This window comes from Myiozetetes cayanensis, unplaced genomic scaffold (genome assembly GCF_022539395.1).
Source record: "Myiozetetes cayanensis isolate MyiCay16 unplaced genomic scaffold, myiCay2020 scf14, whole genome shotgun sequence".
Classification (NCBI taxonomy): domain Eukaryota; kingdom Metazoa; phylum Chordata; class Aves; order Passeriformes; family Tyrannidae; genus Myiozetetes; species Myiozetetes cayanensis.
Window position 1 is genome coordinate 470,886 of NW_026087048.1, and position 21,627 is coordinate 492,512.

The 21,627-nt window shown below is 41.5% G+C and overlaps 1 protein-coding gene across 1 annotated transcript in view; it reads right to left on the reverse strand.

Moving 5' to 3' along the window:
• Positions 1 to 3,149: 3,149 nt before the first annotated feature.
• TRPM1 (transient receptor potential cation channel subfamily M member 1) overlaps positions 3,150 to 21,627 on the reverse strand; it is a 60,672-nt gene continuing 42,194 nt past the window's right edge. The window contains exons 14-26 of the mRNA XM_050309702.1: positions 21,459 to 21,599; positions 20,807 to 20,836; positions 18,600 to 18,889; positions 17,837 to 18,065; positions 16,240 to 16,362; positions 15,780 to 15,911; positions 14,405 to 14,533; positions 13,391 to 13,642; positions 12,645 to 12,819; positions 9,749 to 9,893; positions 7,527 to 7,726; positions 6,292 to 6,424; positions 3,150 to 4,465 (exon numbers count right to left, since the gene is read on the reverse strand). Coding sequence (XP_050165659.1) covers positions 3,190 to 4,465; positions 6,292 to 6,424; positions 7,527 to 7,726; positions 9,749 to 9,893; positions 12,645 to 12,819; positions 13,391 to 13,642; positions 14,405 to 14,533; positions 15,780 to 15,911; positions 16,240 to 16,362; positions 17,837 to 18,065; positions 18,600 to 18,889; positions 20,807 to 20,836; positions 21,459 to 21,599 — 3,255 coding nt within the window. The 3' untranslated portion in view covers positions 3,150 to 3,189. The remainder of the gene's footprint in view (positions 4,466 to 6,291; positions 6,425 to 7,526; positions 7,727 to 9,748; positions 9,894 to 12,644; positions 12,820 to 13,390; positions 13,643 to 14,404; positions 14,534 to 15,779; positions 15,912 to 16,239; positions 16,363 to 17,836; positions 18,066 to 18,599; positions 18,890 to 20,806; positions 20,837 to 21,458; positions 21,600 to 21,627) is intronic.

A 21,627-nucleotide genomic window follows, 5' to 3' on the forward strand; every position in this document is an offset into this window, starting at 1 on the left:
GCCTTGGGGGAAAGGTAAATGTCTGTACTGCAAGGTGAACAAATTCAAATTGCCTCAGTGTAATATTTCTGCACAGGACACATTAAATTGCCTCAGTGTAATATCTCTGCACAGAACACACTAAATTGCCTCAGTGTAATATCTCTGCACAGAACACATTAAATTGCCTCAGTGTAATATCTCTGCACAGAACACATTTAAATTGCCTCAGTGTAATATCTCTGCACAGAACACATTCAAATTGCCTCAGTGTAATATCTCTGCACAGAACACATTAAATTGCCTCAGTGTAATATCTCTGCACAGAACACCTCAAATTGCCTCAGTGTAATATCTCACAGACACAGCCTCAGAGCACGGACTCTTCAGGCTCGACCTGGCTCAGGACAGGTCAAGCACACAATAAGTCATGGCAGTGCAATTCACAGTGACACTGCTGTGAAGTCACCAGTACTCAGCAGTGCAGGGGGGACACCCTCCTGAAAAGCAGTATTAAACATGGCTCTTCAGAAATGCAAATTCCCTGCCTGCCCCCTTTCAGCCAGTATTCAGGAGAGCAGGCAGACATGCAAATGTGCTGCTCATTATTCTGTTTAGCGAGCTCCAAACCTACTGCTGGTCTTCTGTGCACATACAAAGCCATATTTGAATCTTATAAAAATGGCTGAAATGGCTCTGCAAAGCCAGTGTGGTGACTTCACATTTAGTGGCAGAGAGGTTGTCATTCACTTCATGCTATGCAAGAGCACAGCAAATATCCCAACTCTTTAAAATCATCCCCGTATAAAGAACTTTATGGAAAATTACTGGCAAATGTTCAAGAAGAAACTTTTCTTAGCAAATGTTTGGCCCATGTGCTGCATAAGAACAAACAGATATGTGAAGTGTTTGGATATTACAGTGAAAAAATTGTTATACTGAATTAACTTACCATATTTTTCATGTGTTTCTTTATAAATATTTTTACACAAAGGAAGTAAATAAATACAAAGGTAAAATGGTTCTGTTTGAAATCTACGTTCTATCAGACAAATTTCCAACGTAAATGCTAAACAAATGAAGCGGTCAGAAGCATGATGAACACACATTTTATAAAGCCAGCGGAACAAGAGGCATGCAGCACACTGTACCCCGTTCCACAGTGCACACTGCTGGGTTAGCTGCATCCCTTTGTGTTTGCTAATGACCCCCCTCCCGTGGATGTGCAGGCAAACAATAAAAGGCATCGACAAACTGGAGGCTATTTTTACACAGTGTATCCACAGTGCTGTGCAGGTGCTCAGAATGGTAACACAGAGGTAAACATGGAAGAGAAACAACTTCGAACGTCACTGTTTTTACAAAGTGCCAAGTTCCCTAAAGCTGAAGAAAAGAGAAGCCCACATGAAAAGAGAAATGTCAACACTGTTTCCACAGCAGTGAAAGCAGTAAACCTGCTGATAAGACCAAGCTGGCAAAAATCCATCCTAAATGATGACTGAACTTTCAGAAATGTCCGTGTACGTCCCATGGTTGTTCAGTCTGGTAACAGTACTTCAAGGTGTAAGTATGGATGGAGCACGAAGATATAACACACACGATAAAGATCAGATGCCATCAGTGTATTTATAGAGCCTTCCATCAATCCCTGCATTTCAAAATGCTGTAAGCAGCATTAGCAAGGAGGACCCTGACCTGCATACTGTGGGGCTGGTGGTGAGAGAAAAGATAAATTCTGTCTACTAAAATAGTACTTGAATAAGTCTGATGGTTAATGAGTGAAGCATAAAGCTTTGACCAATATTCTGTGAACAAGTAACATGCCTTTACCTCATTTTCTTTCTTGTCTGTTCAATGACAAGCATCCCCTGCAAAGAGAGGGGCTGAATATTGGAGAAATCCGAATTCCTGAAAGTTAACAGGGAGGAATGAGACAAATAACATCATGCTATTATGAAGTAACCTATGAAAACCAAGTACTTAGAATGCCACTGCTGAGACAAGTGGGCAGGGTAAATCTGTATAAAGAGATGTGGATTCCCAGTCTTAGTCATCAATGGATAGAAAAGACTTCTTTTCCCCATTGACATTTGCTTTTGAAATTTACTCAAGGAAATGTATAGAACTTCTGTTCTCATCTGGAAAATTTATCTTTAGTTTAGACTGACTCCTGGAAACTGTTCCTTGTTCCTCATGCGTTGTCATAATGAGATGCAAAATGAAAGCTGAATTTGTCGTTGCAGATTTGCTTCAAGAACAGATTGGCTACATTTTGATCTCACCTGATCAGAAGACCTGTCCTGTTTTGTTTTGATTTGTTTTTCCTTGCAGGCATTTAAGAAAAGCCAGATTCTTATTCTACCTGGACTTCTATTGCAATCCTCATTTACACAGAACACTAATGCAGATCTTGGATTCATGTTACTAAAATCTCCATGCACTTCACATCCTTAGAATCTCCCTAACCATTCTGGAACAATGACCACTGTTTTTCAACAGTTTAAGGCTGTCAGCATGCTCTGGAGTGGGGACAGATGCGGTCCTGAAAGCAAGATTATGCCATTAAATTCAAGGACAGGTTAAGAATATGTCTACATGGAGCTTTCCAGGTCAGATTTCTCCAAACACAACTAGATTTGACCACTCTGACCCATTTGAGTGGATAAAAACTGCTATGTTGTGCCATTCTGAAGGGGAAGCTAAGCAGCATGCATGAAAATAGAAGGGAAAGAGGGGACTGCATAATTTTTCCTTGCCTTCAACAATTTTGTTTTGATCTGAAAGAAACCCCATGGCCACAAAGAAACCAGCTGCATAAGCGGGCTGGTTAAAAATTTGTTCAGTTTAAGAAGTCTTCCAATAAAAAAGAAGAAAAAACCATTTTTAAATTATTACAATATTATGCTTCCTGTAAGAGCTTTCATAAAGAGCTTGTCAGTAAATGAGCTTATGAGGGAGGCTGAAATGGAATAAAGAAAGATCTGTATTGTTGGCATCTGTGAACTGTACCTACCTTTTATCTGCCCCTGACAGAACCTCTCCCTTTCACCCAACCCTGCAAGCATTTATTTAAGAACAGAACATATATATCTATTAAGTTTAAAAGAAAAGAAACAAAAATATCCAAAATTCTTCCTTATAAATTAATTTTAAAATCCGTAATTTGTTCAATTAGCCATGCTGCTTTCTGGACTGTCAGTAAAAGCCACTTTAACATTCAGTTTCTGTGGATGCATTTTCTTGCCTAGATTTCTGTTCTTCTCTTGCACTGCCAAAGGGTCCAACCAGATTAGTCACACTGCTGGCATGTCCTGGTCTTTTTAATTTGTCCTTTACAGACTTGGCTTTCCGAGAATGGCTGTGCAAACTCTTGGAGCGTACTGGTGGGAGCCCAGGAGTCCTTTCTGGCTTTACTGACAGTAAATTCTCTTTCTCAGCCTTGACAGGGGCAGGCATAGGGGTGTAAGAGGCACTCATACCTGCTTCACCAGCATTACTGTCATCATCTGTGTCCGTCTGTAGCTGTTTCTCCTCTGCTTGCCTCTCTGCCTCAGAGATAAGCCCAGGGTACTCTGGAGGCCGTTCTTGAGAAAGCTGCTGCTCGACTTCGTATTTCCACTCTGTGGCCCACTGCTCAATGGTGGAAGGGCACACCTGGTCCATAATGGTGCTGTACTCTGTGGTCCAGTTGTTAACTCCTCCAACCAGCGTCCCACCTTGTGCAAATATAAAGCTCCTGGACTTCATCATAGTGGTTTGACAAGCACTGAAAGTTTCAGGAGGGAAGTAGCGCACTGCTTTAGATTTTTCCAAGGGATAAGAGATGGTGGCTTCTAACTTGGTACGCTCTACTTTTAACTGAGTGTTCTGAAAATCTGGTCCTGCTGCTGACTGACTGTTTGGAACAGCATCCATCTGGTTTATACTTTGAGGAATCATGCCATTGCTACTGAAAATCGCCTGCTTTTCATCCCCCGAGCCACCTGACCGAGAATGGGGTCTGGAATCATTCTGTGCAATATCTAATGTAGATTTACTGTGCTCTGCTGTGGTGACTGCATTAGCACTGGGGCTGTGATGGGGACTGCTGTGGTGTTCTGGAGCCAGCATTCTTGGGTCTGCTCCATCCTCTTTGGTGCCAATGGAGTGGGCTTTTCTCCGCATCGCCATGGCTGGTGACATGGGAGTGCTGTCATCCAAGGTTAGCTCGTCCCCGCCGCCCTGGTACCTGTACAGGCTGTAGCCGTCGGAGCTGTTGACGCTGCTCTGCCTCAGCAGATAAGCAGCGTCGCACTCGGACGAGGCCCGCGAGCGCGTGTACGTCAGCTCCGACTTGTCGATGCCTGCCAGCTTCTCCAGGGCATTCACCATCCGACCAGACAGCTCTTCCAGCTGGGACAGACGAAGGTCCACTGTTTGCAGAGAAGCTTTCATAAAATGCTCTCTCTCGTTCACTTCCTCGAGCCTCATGGCCATGTTTTCAACTCTGTTGGGTACAAAAGAGCATAGACCAGAGCTGCAGAGTGGTGCAGTGACATTAAAGGCCCCCAGCTCCCCATTCCTCCCTAAGGCCCAGGTTTGTGGTACCTACCGTGCCTCATTCTCTTCGCCTCTGTGTAGCATCAAAACGTGCATTTTCTTGTTATCTGTGCTTTCCATACACTGCATTAGAGGGCTATTTGAACTTTGCCCTGCCAGGAGAGTCCAAGAGTTGTAGCCCTTCGGGACAGTCTACCATTAACACTTCAGTGTGTGCCACCCACCGCACACTCAGCTGTCCTTTCACTGGGAACCATCAATTAATTACATGAAAAGTACTTTCTAATGGCATGCTCCCAGGGTGACTTAAAATAGCATCAAAGCATGTTGTAAAACAGGTTTTGTAGCTGTATGGGAGAGAACATATGCTGGTGTTGATGGGATTGCTTTAGCTCTTGAAATACCTTTCTATTCTGTGTCAGCTGAAGGCAGTGGAACTATCATCCAGCTCAGTTACAATAATACTTTTTCCCATTTTCTCTTATCATTTATATCATAATGGATGTGATGGTACTAAGAAAATGCATATAAAAGTAATTCATTAGAATGTGACTTAGGGATCTAGTAAATCAACTGTGGAAATTAAATCACATCCTTTTGCTCTCACACACAAAAGATGATGAAGCATCTGGAGCAAGAAGCCATGAGAAATAAGCAAATCTGCTTTGTGGCCATAGACCATAGTGAATCAGTGAGGCTTACCAGCCCTGCTTTATTCTCTGCCACAATACCCAGGATTTTGACAAATTGCCATGGATAAAGAGTGCGAGAGAAACTACCCAAATACATGGAGCAGATTTAATTTCCTTCTCTAGTCTCAAATTTCACATTTAATAACGCAAGATGCTCAGGGCCTCCGTCAAGAGAAAGATACTTAGCTGTTAAAGAATTATATGGCTCACAGAGTTATTTTAAAAGAAATGTTAAAAGGAAGATATATATAAATATTGATATAGATGTATACAGATATATAGAGAAATACATATATGGAGTACTTCATCATCAGAATACCATGTAGTACATTGAGGTGAAAGAGGGTTTAAACCGTGTATAATTTTTATTACAGGGAGAATTTTTCATCATTTCAAGGAAGTGACAAAACCCCCATCTCTTGAGTTACTTACATGTCCTACCAGAACTGGCAGAGCCTTTGGGAACAGCCCTGCCAAGTGACCTGGTAACAAAGCCCTGCTGCCATTATCACTGTGTGCTCACACAGCAACATGCAAACCTTACCTAGGCCTCAGAACAGCCTCATGATTTACATGAGAATATTCCCTGCCTTTTAAAAGGGGAAGTTCATGCTGAATGCCTTGTTCAAAGCTTCCAAGAGAATCTGTGGCAGAAATTAAAAATTCAGCAGTTGTGGGTGCCAGACCTCAGTGTAAACCACAGGTCCAAGGGAAGAACCTTCAGTGCTTTTGTCACTAATTTCCAACATGTTTCTCATGGTTGGATGAACTGCTGGAAACTCAAATAGAAATTCTAACTGTGATCCTCAGACGGGTGAGAGGTAAAAAATTCATTCTTATAACAAAGCTCCCCAAACCAGCAGACTTTGTGACACACCAGCAGGAACAACACAAAGCTCGCTCTTGTGACAGATGCACCTGCTCAGAATACTTACTTGGGACTCAGATCACCTTCTGAGTTCGGGTGGTTTTCTTCAAGATCTAAATCTTTGTTTTTTAACTCAACTGTGGTTACAAAGAGATACAAAAAAGCAAATACTGTTCCAGAAAAATGGTGTGGGTTTTTTCCTTGTAACAGTACCTTTCAGAAGTGACTCTGATGCGTTCATCGTTGGATGATTGCTGCTCATCCTCTTTTTCCTGGAAGTATTCTTCTACACACTCCTCTTCAAACTCGTACAGTTTTTTTAGCTCTTCGTCATTCAGAAATAATTCTGTGCAAAAGAGAAGAACAAAAGAGGAGTTTTTCTGAACTTCTGCCAGTCAATTTAAATTCAGCTTGGCGGTTTATTTTGGACACGGGCATATTGCAGATTGTACTCCTGCACTGAATGAACAGCTGATGTTTTAACTAGGGAATGAGCAGGTAGGCAGAGGCAGGCCCAGCTGTGGAGGCAGTGGAATCATTCTGACCATCCACGGGGGATTGTGTGTTCTCAGTGACTTCGGCACTTCTTACCAGCAAGGGCCGTGCCTTGAACAAACTGAGCAGCCTTTGCAAGACAAAGGCAGGCTCTGCCAGTTCAAGTGTTCCTTCACTGAAATATGGTTCTTAGAAGGATGCCAGTTGTAGGCAACAGATAAACTAACAGATTGTTCACAGATATTCTTTGGATACGATGTTCAGAAATTTATAATCATCTAAGAAAAATCCAAGGGGCATATAAGCTCTTGGGAACATTTTATCCTTTATGTAGATTTGTCTCTTTGCATTTGGAAGGAGAGTTACATTTAACTTTTTCCTTTTTTTTTTCCCCTATTGTGCAAAAATGTTTCCTGTGACATGCAGAAATATAGGGATAATTGTGAATACGTGATTATTTCCATGAGGTATGTAATGAAATAATAATTAACAGTTACAGGGTAGGTTAGGAGAAGTCTCCTCACAGTTTCCCTGTGAAATGACAGATAAATCTCCAAATGATAGTGGGAATACTCTTAGTCACTGGTTGCTCACAATCACAGAGATGACACCATAGATGACATTTGAAACTGTGATCCTTTCTTCTCAATTTCCTATTTGCCCTTCCCAACATGGACTTTGCTAGAACTTGGTAACCCACTGGATTCAGTAGATACCATCTCACTGTTTCAAGACAGCATGTTAAAGAAAGTCTTCATTAGCATCATAAAATTGCATGTTCTCAGATGCCCCCGAGCCCAAGAGCTGTTAACTTGATACAAATCTTGGCCCCCACTGTCTCCTGCAAATCCACTTGATTGTACACCTGAACCAAAGAGTTCAGTGCTGGGAAAGCTGGTGCTTTCTGCTGAGAGGGTGCAAAGAGCTCGGTTTAGAGAAGATTTCTCACGTACTCAGTCCCCTGTCCCGCTCATCCTGGTCCCCATCCCCCTTCTTGCAGCGGCAGCAGATCCTCTTGATGATGATGTAGATGTGGCTGAAGATGATCATGGGTGGGGGCAGGACAGGCCTGTCGTGGAACGTCATGATCAGCTGGTAGCGCTGGAACTTCCACACTTGGTTGGATATCGACTTTACCTCAAAGAAGGTGTTGCTGAAAGGAAACGGGTACAGTTGCTATCAGCTTCCTAATTTTACTTAGCATCGAGCAAGTACTCTGTTGAAAAAAGCAGCAGCTAAATGACAACATGGAGCCCCAGGGCCTGCTTGGTTCAGCTCCTCGTGGAACTGAACTGACAATTAACCTGAACTCCTGATTTCACTCTCCTGAGGGCAGCAAACAGCAGGTGCTCTGCAGCCCTTGTGCACCAGAACAGCCCTCTGGGATCATTTGCTCCTGCTGCAGAAACCCTTTAGGTGTCAGTGAAAGGAGACTTGCACAATCTGTGCATCACATCATTGGTATTCTGGGCCTTGGTTAGGAACTATTTCTTTTACCATACGCCAGGATTTGATGCTACACAAAGTATTAAATCCCTGAAAAGTATTTTGTATGCTAAACTCAGAAGCTTCACATAGTTTGCCTTTAATATGTTAATCAGCTTGACCTACATAGAAGACTTTTCAAGTTTCACAAAATGTCCTAAATTTAAACTTTGTTCACTCAAACTTCTGACTTGAAAACATGGTGCATATTCTTGTGAAGGAATTTATTCTTGAAAGCCTCTTCATTTTTACAGCAAAATAAGGTGCATTGTAAAGATGGTTTATTTTGAAATTCAGTGGATATGAAGGAATATAAGTAATAGTATTCAATCCAGAGATAACAATAGTCACAGTTATGAAATACCAACTAAGGGAAAACAGACTTGATATTCTGTCTTAGAAAAAACTTTTCAAGCTATTTTAAAGTATGCTCAGACAGCTCACTCCACTTGTATGATGGAGATGATATTTGCACTTCCTTTTTCATATTTTCTGTCCACTTCTTTTCTAACTTCATGTGCTTTAGAGTATCTCCATTCATAAACCCAGTTAAAACATCTCTCTGGAACCAAAGAATTCCTGCGTACACAGAGCTTTTGCTTTCTCTAGGTTAGGTACACATGAGGTTATTTACCAGTGGTAAATAACAATCTGCCTTCATTCTGTGACTGCTTTCCAGCAGGATCCCAGCCCCTGCACCCCGCTGGGATGGCAGGAGTTAACAGCATGACCTACTTCCCAAAGTGCTGATTCCTTGGTCCTTCAGCCAATAATAGCTCCCATTGTAAGATCCTTCCCTTCTCCCCCGCTCAGCACTGGCATTCCAGGCTTTGAAATTCCTGACCTTTTAAGCTCCATACATCCAATGAAAGACAGGCTTTGTGGGCTGCACCTTCTGGGCACAGCTGGGCTATTTTTGTGTTGTGACACCAGCTACCTGTGCCAACAGCAAAAATGGATCACCTGCTTTGCTCAGGTGGGGTGTTCAGAAAGTATTACCAGCAAGTCATTATTCCTTTTTTTTTTCTTTTCTAATCCCTAGGTCATGAGAGGAAAACCATGCAGTGTAATGGTAGGCAGGAAGAACAAGCAGCAGAAACTGATGTAATTTTACTCCAGAGTAGTCTAAATATAGAGATAAATATAGATAGTGCACGCTGCTTGGCCACAGACCTTGACAACGGGTAGCCATCCTTCCTGTTGGTGCAGGCAATATAGAATCTTTTTTTGGGTCTTACAAGAATTCTGCAAGGCCCTATTTTCTTTTTCTAAATGAAAAACAAACCAGGAAGAATGAAGAAAAGCCAGCTGGGGCAGTGGGAATGCCTCCTGCTTTGGAGGCTGAGATTTTTGTGCTGTTCCATGGCAGAGCCAGCAGCTCCATGGGTTTTATCCTGTATGGAGCAGGTTTCATGGATCCTGTTTCTCGTCTTTCCAGAGCAATCCTGAGGCCTGGCACTATCCATTTACAGGTAACTTCAAGTAGCCAGATTCTCTCCTGTACATTACTGCACCTGCTGGAAAACTCAGAGGCAGCTTTCCTGCACTGCTGCCCAGAGTTCACACTGCCAGGGTGTGCCAGTCATACCCAGAGCAGACTCTGCAGTGCAAACTCTTGCAAAATCAGTTGATGGGTTCTCTAAGAAATAAGAAACAGCAATAAGAAAAAGATCCATGATCATTTACATACTTGAAGACAGCAATCAGCAGGTTTACCAGCAGGATATTTGCCACCAAGAGGTAACAGGCCATGATGGCAGGAGTGAGCCAGGCCCCTGGTATACACGGAGGGAGGCGTTTACCATCATCATCATAGAGATTGTCCCCACAGGGAGCTGTAGAAAAAACAGGAAAGACATTTTTCACAAACTGCCTGAGATTTAAAAACACTATTTCCATTTATTTAATGATGAGACATGCATAAAATTTGCCAGATTTTGTCAGTTTATTTCCAGTAGCAAGTATGTGTAATTTCTACTTCAAATTCTGCTTCTAACTGCAGCTTATAAAAACAATTTCCTGTATTAGTGAACAGAGAGGCAGCTCCAATTTTACTGTACAATGTGGCTTTCTCTTCACATTCATATGGACTTTCTTTTTCTCATAGTAATGTGTTTATCAACCACAGGTTCTTTAGCTGAAATCTTAGCAAATACTAAGTTTGACACAAAAGTCATTACAGATTTAGTTTATGTGAACAGAAAACACAGTGTTTTTAAACATTTTGCAAAAAAACTCAGTGTTTCAACCTCACCTGAAAAATACTTCAATTTATTTGAAAACAGACTAATCCTATTTCCTGTGGACTGAAAGAGATATTTAGACTATAATTAATAATATTTATTTTACTTGCTTCCCAAACATCAGACCTATATTTTTCCAGGATTTCCTAAGAATAGTATAAAAGTTAAGTATAAAATTGTAATTTTATTCAAAAGGACCAGTGAAAGTACTGACAAACCCCCAGTAACACTGTATCTACATAATCAAAGGGAATTAGTTCTACAATGCCACTTATGCATCATAACTTAAAAAACCTGATTATTTTACTGTTGGTGTACTAGAAACAAGTCTTACAACCACATAAACTCAATTAAAACCTCTGATCTGCATTCAGTATTAAAATAAAATGTTTTTCCTCTGCTTATTTTCAAATGAAAGTGTTACAGTAGATAAGACAAGATTCACACCTGAGCATTGGATGAGTTCTATAATTAAAATGTGAGAAACTAGTCAAGAAAAAGATTAATGAACATATTGAGCTAAATGAGAGGATCAGCTCCCCACAGACACTTACGATTGATTTCCATGGCATAGACTGAAGAGCATTCCCAGCAACCAAAGAGGAAAGGAGGCAGGCAGAGAAAGAGAGGGAATAATAAAGAAACAACCCCAAAAAAACCCAACTGAAAATACAGTTCTGCTGCCAAGAAAAGATAAGCAACTCAAATGTCAGAGCAGTAGAGATATATGCCTAAAAACAATGTCTTTGTTAAAAATGCATTGCATTCTGCAGTTTCCTTTTCATGCTGTTTTCCCCAAATGTTACATATGGCAGCAAATTAATGACAGTAATAAAATATCACAAAATGCTCCTGGCAGATGATCATTTAAATATACAAGATATTTCAGGCAAGTAAACAAAACTGGTGTCACCACGAACACGAAACAACTCGAAACTATCACACAAAAATCATTCTTTTAGCTATTATGGAAACATATCCTCCCTCTTTTCTCTTCCTTTTTTTTAAAGAACCACCCTGTCTTTCAGTCTGTCAGATGTTTCTTTTGAACAGCTATGTTTCCATCAATAGTCAAGACGCTGTACACTGTAATAACATCAGTATCATTAAAGCCCATTTTGACCAGTATGGATACTTGCTTGCCAATTCCTAAATGCTGATTGTAAGAAAACTCACACTATTGAAAGAAACTCAGCCAGGCTTCTCTGACCCATTTCTGAGCCTGGATAAGCTCAGGACCTCTCATGTGCACCAAAACTGCACTATCAGACAGTAAATGATTGCCCTGACCTTTCATTTCATCAAGGAATTTACTGTATCATAAGTTCCATTAATGAGACAAGCATTCATTAGGAAAACAAAGAGGATATGATTTTTGCAACAGGGTACACTGTTCAGAAACAGAGCAATGACATTTTATTCCTTTCTAAGCAATTAAAGTACATTGTAGTGACATTTGGTGTAAAAGCTTCCCTGGATGATGGATCTTTATGGTTTTTGAACACAGACCTCCAGGTTCATCAGCCTTCCACTTTCCTACCTGTCAGTATATGCAAATGACTGAAAGAACACCTACACAGAGCTGAAACAGCAGCCTGAACTGTTTCAGGTAAAGTGCAGACTACAGGACACACACTAGAGGAGGCCAGCTGCACACTGACTGTCGGACAAATCTGCAATGTTAACTCACAATTAGCAGTAACAGGACAGTTTCCATCTCCTTTGAAACATCAACAGCTATTTTTTTAAACTATGCAGGTTTTTTTTATAAGAAAGGCTATTTCCACACCCAAAGCTAATCAAGCAGAGTTTTGTTTTCCCACAGGTGTAGAAAAGAAGAACATTGGTGATTCATGAAATGGAAATATTTCTGAAAGCAGACAGATGCAAGAATGGGAGTAAAAATGTATGAGCTCATTGCCTGTGCTGTGAGTTGGAGATGAAAGGATATGTGTATTTTAACCTCCTGTGCAAGGTATTTACTTTTCTCTTCTTCTGTTGGAACTATTGGTAAAACTTTGGTTCAAAAGAACATTTCAAAATGATCTTTGTTGATCCCTGCAAGTAAACAGGAATCTTAACACTGTTATACTCTTGGACAGGAGAATACTCCAGACTGTATCACAATCTGTGTTAACTGAATTTGAATATAAACTGAGAGGCAAGACATGCAGGTGGGGAACAGAAAATTGTTCTGCCCCAGGTGGGTCACAAGAAAACAACAACAACGTAATCATAAGGAGAAAACACTACTTCCAAATTAAGAGAACAAATCTTTAATTTGGATCTGATCATCTGCCTCAGAAACAGGAAACAGACTCTTACTATGAATTCTACTCTTACGGTCTATCTGGTCTGCGAACACCTCTCCGTAGATCATCCAGTAGGGCATGTAGAAGATGTTCCGCGCCAGCCTCCAGGACGGCTCCTCGTCGGGGTGCAGGATGGCCTGCCGGGCCACCCCGAAGCTCATCAGGACCACGAGCATGATGACCACGAAGTAGAGCATGTCAATCATCTGCGTGGATGGAGCACAGAGAGGTCTGGTCACCCCCCAGCAGCACCACAGGGCTGTGTGCCAGCACACGTGAAATGAGGGAACACCAGCAGAGAATCCTCCCCACGCTGTTCTCTGACTTTCTACTGCTCGTGAATTAAGCACACATAAAAACGCAGAAAACCCCAGTTTTTAAAAGGAATAATAATTATATTATTTTAATATTATTTTTAATAATTATTATTTTATTATTACACTTAAAATGCTCAAGTCTTTGCTGTCCCTATACTCCTTCACATCAAGTGCACTGTGCTGTGCTCTCAGCACAGATCTCTTCTGGGGTTGCACAGTAACTATTAGATCATCTCTTCATCATCTCCTGCCCACAGCTGATGGTTTTGTGGGTGATCCTGGTGTATCTGCAATCTGTTATTGCAAGACTTACTATATCTTGAGTGTGTGTGCACACGGCAACTTTCCACAGGCTTTATTCAGAGTCCTACTCGATGGAAACCCTCCTTCTAAAGCAGAAAGGAATTTAGTTGCCCATGAAGCTCTGAAATACATAATTCATAGCAATTCAGGCACTAACCATCTTTCCAATCATCATGACGTAAGGTCCCAGGTATTTGTTCACACCAAAGATATCCAGTACTCTAATGTACCAGAAAATGATATCTACGCAGTAAATCACTCTCCCATAACCCATGTAAGGCTGGTTCTGGAGGCGAAGAATTGCTCCTATAATAAATACTGAAATAGCCACCAGGTCAGTAATATTCCAGTATTCCTGCAGCCAAACTTTGACTTTTTGGCTCAGCTTGCCAGGCTCTGACATCAGAATCTGAAATAAAAAACAAACAAACAAACAAACAACATAAGAAAAACATTTAACAAAGAAATCATTAGGAAAATCTCCAACTTACATTTTTGAAGTAATGTTCATGAGAAAAGATCAGAAGACTTGTCATGTGCAACAGGTGTCTGAGACACTCTCCACTGTCAGAAAAATTTATTTCAAGCAAGAATATTTTAATTACTGGCAGGCAAGATTTGCTTTTCAGAGAATCATGAAATGGTTTGTGTTGGAAGGGATGTATGAAGAGCATCTAGTCCAAACAGCCTGGCATCAGCAGGGATGCCTCCCACTAGCCCAGGTTGCTCCAATCCCCATCCAACCTGGCCTTGGACACTTCTGGGGATGAGGCATCCTCAGCTTCTCAGGGAAACCTGTGCCAGAGCCTCCCCACCCTCATTATAAACAATTTCTTCTTTATGTCCAATTGAAACCCACTTTCTTTCAGTTCAGAACTGCTGCCCCTTGTCATGAAATACAGGAGCAGAGTGACAGCACTGCTTTTCAGTACTGAACACAGGGTACCTCTGCCTGAGCTTTTGCCCAGTAAGAGAAGGTTTAATGCATGGAAAGGAGTTAGAGAAGGGTTGTAACTCTGCAGTGATAGGGCAGTTTGGGACTGTGAAAATGGGAATCTTCTCTCTTGTATTTGGTTTCTCAGCCCTGAGCACAAGTCCATGTACTACCTCAGCACAAGTCCATGCATTACCGTTGTAAGGGTTGGGAGGTGTGGGTATGGCCAGACTTTACCTCTCTCACTTTCTCCAGAGCCAAGGTCACAATGTAGGAGATGACAATCCATTCCTGGACCGATGGCCACCGCTCCATCCGCACCAAGATGATATAATTAAATAACATCAAGTAACCAAGGTATGATATCTACCAAAACAAAAAAATCCTTTATGTATTTTAGGTGACAAATCCCAGGATTCTTCCACAGTCAGGCAGTATCCAAAGCCCCCTGCATTCATTTCCCCACTGATTTTGCTAATTGTGACATTCACACATGTACGAGCCATACGTTGAGGCTCTGTGTGAAATATTCAGCTGCTGAAGACCCTTCCTTGCCCAGGAAAGAAGATGTTCTGCTCTGAAGGAAGCAGGACTCCTGCAATGCCCCTCCAGAGCTGCCAGGCACGCTGGCACAGCCCACAGGCCTCCAGCAGCTGGAGGAACCAGAGATGCTGTGAACACATGATCCAGACAGCTGAATGATCTCATTTGCTGAAAGAAGCAAACCAGCAATTCTAAAGCCCTCTAAATCAGGCCATTTGTGCATGAGACTTTTTTAATCTATGAAAAAGTAACTTCTTTACCCTGTGAAATCATGTTGAATACTTTTCTTTAAAATTAAATAGTAATTTTGTTTTTAGATTATTAATACAGGCAGCAGAAAGGGATCAGTGCAGTGTTTTGTGATTACAAGGTGCTAAAACTAAAAACCTGTATATTATTATGACCTACCAGGTATCAAGCATCCTAACTTTGAATAAAAAAGAAACCAGGGTCCAGGGCACACACAAAATGAATAAGCAGTAGCATTTATACTTTTTCTGGTTTATTATAACAGAGTTTGGCACCAGATAATTCCTGATGGTCTTAACAGAAAATTAGATGCTTGTCAAATGTAAGTATTTTCATTTAGATTGGTTTTAATTATTTCAATAGAAGTACCTATTAAGGCTTAGCAGACTGGGATTTGTGCTTCTATCTGGGCTGCACTTGTGTGAGCAGCAGAGCAAATGGCAAGCACTGTCACCATGGGATCTCTTGGGTCCTAAAGTGTATTTCGATGCAGGACAGGAACCAGGACCTCCAGAAAGCAAGAGAATCCAGCCTAGTGTGGGTTGAGGGACTGCACTGAGGAGCTCGCACTGAGGTTGGTGGATGATCAGTCACACAAGGCATGGGGGAGCTTTAGACTGACAGCACATGCTTCAGTTATTCATTCTGGCTCACTGACCCTGCCTTTTTCTCTGAATAAAGGGAGTGCTTTACTCATCAGATCCTGTGCAAGTCAGTACTATATTTATTTATTACTTGGTTTTTGTTTTCACATTGGAACCCTTTCGGTTTCACAGGTGTGAGAAAAATGATCACTATCCATTTAATCATCATGACTTACTGTGTAGAACCAGAATTTGACAATAGGTGCATTATAGAATTCATAGATCTTTGTTCCAATTGGAAGGCTCTGTTGTTTTTTCTTTCCATTCTCTTCATCCCCTTTCCGGGAGCCTGTATCTGCATTTGCATCCTGGAACCAAAGTTGTCAGAGTTATCGATATATAGCTGTAAAAATAGAAGCTTTTCCTCAGCTACAGCCTCAGCCAACTGATAACTCTGCAGTGATTCCCCTGAGCAACACACCTCTTTTCCAAAATACAAAACCAGCAGTTCTGTAAACCCGTAGAACTACACGGACAATTTACATGCCCTTAGAATCCAGTCTGGGCATTCCCCAAACTCTCCACTGACTTTTATCCCCCAGAGGCAGTTGAGATTTACCTGAGTGACCTATAGCATAATCAGAAAACTGAGCACTCTTGAGATATTAGAACTTTCTAATACTCTCCATTACTGACCGCGTTTTCCTCCTCCTTTTCTTTGCCTTCCTCATTTTCTCGTGATGTCTGGTAGGAATAATCATCATAACTGCGATACTCGAGGAAAAGGATGGTGGGAGGGAAGAGAATGCCCATTATAACCTGTAAACAGGAAAGAATTCAACTCAGTATTCATTTACATGATAGGTTTTGTAACAAGGCAAATCCCATGAACAAAATTTTCTTCTGCATAGGATTCAAGATATTGTGCTATCCTCAAACTACAAAAATGAGTAAGTAGTTCATATGAAGCAATAAGGTATTCTATGAAAATATGGCACCCTGAAAAGCCTCCCATCTCCACCAACACCCTGCAATTAAGAAATTGTGCTCCTACATTAGGGTTGTGTAAAGAAACATTATGGAATAGACACAAAGGTGGTTAGAAGAGGGTTCATGTTTGTTACTGGAATTTATAGTAACTTTAGTTAGCTACTATAATTAGTTTTAATAGTTAAAAAAACCTATGAAAGGTAAAAGAAGCTTTGCAGATAGCACTGGGGGAATTCTTTTACTATAGGAGATGGCTTGGATACAGAAACACAAGTCACAGTACAGAAAAGGAGCAGAGAAAAGAATGCAGCTGATGAAACCAGAACATCAGGAGGCTGATTAATTCTTTGGAGAACAGAAAGGAAAATAATAAACAGATTTAGAAAGCACCATGATGCAATCTGAAAGGCAGGACACTTGTCTGAAGATTTTAAACAGTTTTAAGAGGGAGACAAGGGAAGGTGGAAATAAACTGAGGAGGACAGAGACAGTGCAATGTGTGTGTCAGCAACCCTGGAAGGACGACCTGCAAGGACAGATACGGTGCTTTGTCAGCAAAGGGGCTTTGAGGAAATGAGGAGGTGAGGCTGAAGGCAGCACCAACAGGAGGGGCCTCCAGAGGGGTGACAGCAAGTGCATGACAGCAAGGAAAGGACTGTATTCACATGTAAACATGCACAGGCAAGCACTGCTCTGCTTCCTTAGCATTGACTCACTGACGTTTCTCTTTTGTGTCAGCCCTATCACATTACTTGTTTTTTTGTAAATCCAACAATTTGGAAATACTACAACCAGTAAGAGAGACTGCATCATCAAATCACAGAAGAGCAACATAAAAATGACAGTTTCACACAGTGCAACTGCACAGATTTCACTCTGTGACAGAGTCGGCTCTGTGTCTGCTGGTACAATATTGAACAATATAAGAAACACGAGCCCACATCTGGTTCATTTTGTCTCCCTTCCCATTGCATGGATCCCTAATGCAGACCTTTTTGCTTGTATCCAGCTAATTTTTAATCAAATGAATATGTTCTCAATTAACAGATCTTGTGCTTTACTGAAAGCCACAACTTCTCTCTCAGATTATTCCAGTCATGTCAAGTCTTTTTGGAGTTGTATTTTCCTTCGTCATGGGGCAATATTCCTTAGACATGTTGATTTTGGAAAAGAAATTAGCATTAAAACAGGTTCTGTTCTTAAAAATCTCCCCTCAGTCCCCGACTCTGCCCGTGCCAGCCCTGTGCCCAGGGCAGTGTGGGTGCCCCCAGCCCTCCCTGCCCCTGTCACTGCACACAGGTACCTTGAGGCCGGGGTTCTTCCGCATGCGCAGGCGGCCCATCCACATGTCTGTCAGGAGCATCTGGCTGCACGTGTGAGCAATGAAGTCCCTGTGCTTGGCTGCCACAGCCAGCTTCAGGCAGGTAGAATTGCTCCAGTTTTTCAGTTCGTAGGTCAGTAGTTTCATGGCAATCTGCTCGTCATGTTTATAGGACTGATCCAAGAGCTCAACAGCCAGCTGGCCAAAATCTCTGCAAAACACGAGAGAAGTCTGGGGAGGTTAGACTGAGAAATCAGTGTTTGCTTGCACTTGTGGTTTTAATTCTGTTCACAGGGCATCATGTTTATCCACATACATGTACAATGACAAGAACAACTGCGTCTCAAGTTTGATTTGTTTCAAACAAATTAATGACCAGAGAGAATTTGCTTAGACCTGTAACATCTTGAGGCCAGTTTAGACATATCATCAGATACCCCTTCATTTACATGAGCAAAATCTGAAAATAACTTTGTGAAATAAAACTAGCTAGTTTTACAGAGAGAGAAGCTGAAAAATGAATGCATTCTGTCCAATAATAATTCGAGTCTTCTCCTTGCTAGTGTTGCCTTGCGATACTGAGACCACATTTTGCCTTGTATATTGTTGATAAATTGGCTCCAAATGGCCCTTTTTGTGACTATATTCTAGGAATAAATGGTACTTTACTAAAAGTAAAGCTTCTCAGCAGGTCACACAACCCCTTGTATCAAGTAGATATAAAGTCTGTTCTGCATCTACTAACTTGGAGTTGTTGTCCAGATCCTGAGAGATGTCATCCACCAGCTCGCTCTCAGAAGACTCATGGGCCATAGACTTGTACAGCTTACAAGCCACGAGTGCCTTGGCCATGGATTCCTCCCCTCTCTGCCAAAGGAAGAGAGCCATCTTCTGCCGCTTCATCAGCACGGCCCACACCATCAGCTCATGGAAGGGGTACTGAAAGCGGCTCACTTCGGGGTCATCCACATCAATATCAATCTCTTCCTCCTTTTTTTTCTTTTTCTTCTTCCCTTTGGTGGGAGGCTCATCATCCTGGGAAGAAAGGAGAAAAATTGTCCCCATCAGTCTTTACCAGCCCCCCATGCACAGAACAAGTACTGAGAGGACACATTCATACCTAGAGCTCTACCTTGGTTTGGTTGTTTGCTACAGTCCCCATAGCAGGGGACATTTGGGACATGGGACAGGAGCATGCACTGGGCAGGCACACACAGCCTCAGATTTTAGTCAGGGTTCCGAGTCACCCATCCTGCACAAGGGCAGCAGGACCCTTTGGTTCAGGCACCCCTTCACACTGCACTGTGCACACATCTCCACAGGTGGGAGTGCACCAGCCGTGCCAAGGGAGCTCTAACAAAGCTGAATTCCCTGTGAATAGGCTGCCCTGCCATTTCTCATTCCATGTCTGTGTCCATCCCTGAAGAACAGGGACACCTGCACATCTCACAGACCCACATGCAGCTGGAGTGGGGACATGCAAATGGAAAAGAGGGGCAGACAGAGCCCCTGAGAACAGGAGATACCAAAGGGAGTGTTCACCTGGGAATAAGCAATCTCCTCTTATGTGTGCAGTGCAAACGGAAGGTATAAGGATCCCATGTCTTAAAGGGATAGGGAGGATGGAAGTAACTGAAGGGAAGTAGTGACAATGAAGCAGGATCCTGAAGGGAGAAAAGCCATGATTGGGAAAATTAGGGTTTAAATAATGCAGGAAGAACATTGCATACATAGGTGTAGACACAGCTCATCATCACTCTAGACCTGGATTCCAGCTCAGAAGTGGATTGCAAGTAAAAGCAATTACTATTCTACAAAGCCAGTTCTTGTTTTCAGCAAAACATTATTTTCCAACAAAATATGAACTTAAATTCAAGTTCAGAGTTTATCCTCACACCCCAGGCTTCCAAAGACAACTCTTCAGTCAGAATTAAGCATGCACTTCTCCTACAGCAGTTTTAAGAACTGCAAGTGGTGACCTCTGTCTCCTACAGAAATTCAAGGGTCATTAATTACACGAAGAAGTGTCAAACCTCTCTGAAGCACAGGACATAAAATCTCAAATGGAGGACCAAAAATTAGATCTCCTCCATACTAAGAAAATCAAGTAATAAAAAAACCCTGGGTAAGAAAGACAAAGTGTTGACAAGTCTAAAATTGCTCCTTTAGAGATGCTAATACTGAAAATGAAAAACCCAAAACAACTGAAGTCACATCAATTTACTGCCCACTTCAGCAGAAGAAATTTTTCATTCTCTTGGGAGAAGAGAGTGGGCTATACCTGCTGTCAGGTGGGGAGGAGGTACTGCCTGGTCTATGGCAGTACTTTTTTTTCAGAAACAGAAGCAACTATCACCAAAACAGAGTCAGTTTTTAGGCATCATCCCAGATTTGTTTCTGCTCAATTACAAATTTCTGCAGACACACAAATAATTGATGCAGGAGCCAGACCCAAATTCTGGATGGGCCCAGCATTTACAAAGCGTGGTGCCATCGATGTTTTACAGTGGAGAGCAGCATCTGACGTGTCAGACCACCTTGATTTCTCACTCCAGTTAAAGGTTTTCTCAGTGATAAAGCATCATAGCCCAGAAACTGCTATTTCCTGGTTAAAGGGGATTTCACTGTAAGTAGCACTGCTGGATCACATTCTCTTCTCAATATCCTCAGTGTTCACACATGAATGATTAAATCTACAGTGTGTCCCAACATGAAACATTATTACATAATAGTGCTAAAAATTGCCTGAAGACTACTGAGCAGAGCTTTAAGCAGTTCTAAGGATGCTACTCACAAAAAAATGGTCAGAAGTATTTCATAGAATGTTTGCAAAATGGAATATCTGTCCAGTTGAAATTTGCTTAAAGTCATAATGAAAAAGTTAAGAGCAAGAACAGAACTGAACCAAGAAATGTTCTGATAAACCAGTATTTTACAACAAATCCAACTTACCTCCATCCCTAGTAGTTTAAGAGCTTTTGGCTGAATATTAAAAAATAGAAAAGAAAATTCAGTTAGATGGGAGAGAAAATTTAAAGACCAAACAATACCAAGCAAAACTATTTTAATCTACAAATGCACAATATTTATTATTGAACTTACTATTCTAAATAATTGTACCAATAATGCTGCAATTAATTACTCTCCCTTTTAATTGTATTTGCAGGAATACAATGGGTTAGCAAATATTTCCCATGCTGCCCCTAAGTGAAAGATTTTGGTTCAGATGGAAGAGTTAAATGAATTACTCAATAATATACTGCTTTGAGAATTAAAATCACCATATGGTCACAAAAGCTCAAAAACAACAACAAAAAAAGTGCTTCTAAGCACACCACAGTGAGAAATGCTTGGATTGTAAACTACTGGAATAGGAGTGAATTCACCTGCAGGACAGGGCATTCACCACCTGTGTGTCCTCCCATCCCTTAACACAGATGTCTCACAGGTTTCTGATAGAACTTCCCTAGTGGGGATTTTAGTTCAATCTTGCAGCATTCCTTAAGAATTTAACATGCAGCATTTCACAAAGACAAGGAAACAGAGCATTACTTATTTTTGACCATCAGCACGATGGCCACAGCCAGAATGAACTCATTCTTACCCTCTTTGGTCCAAATAAATTATTATAAAGGGTCCGAAAACTTTTCCGGGTGTAGTTGCAGCGATAAGCTCCACCCATGAGATACTCAAGCACGAGACCAATGTCTATTAGGCTGATATGATAATCTGGGGGAAGATTTCCCTACCAAAAAGAAGACAATAAATAAATA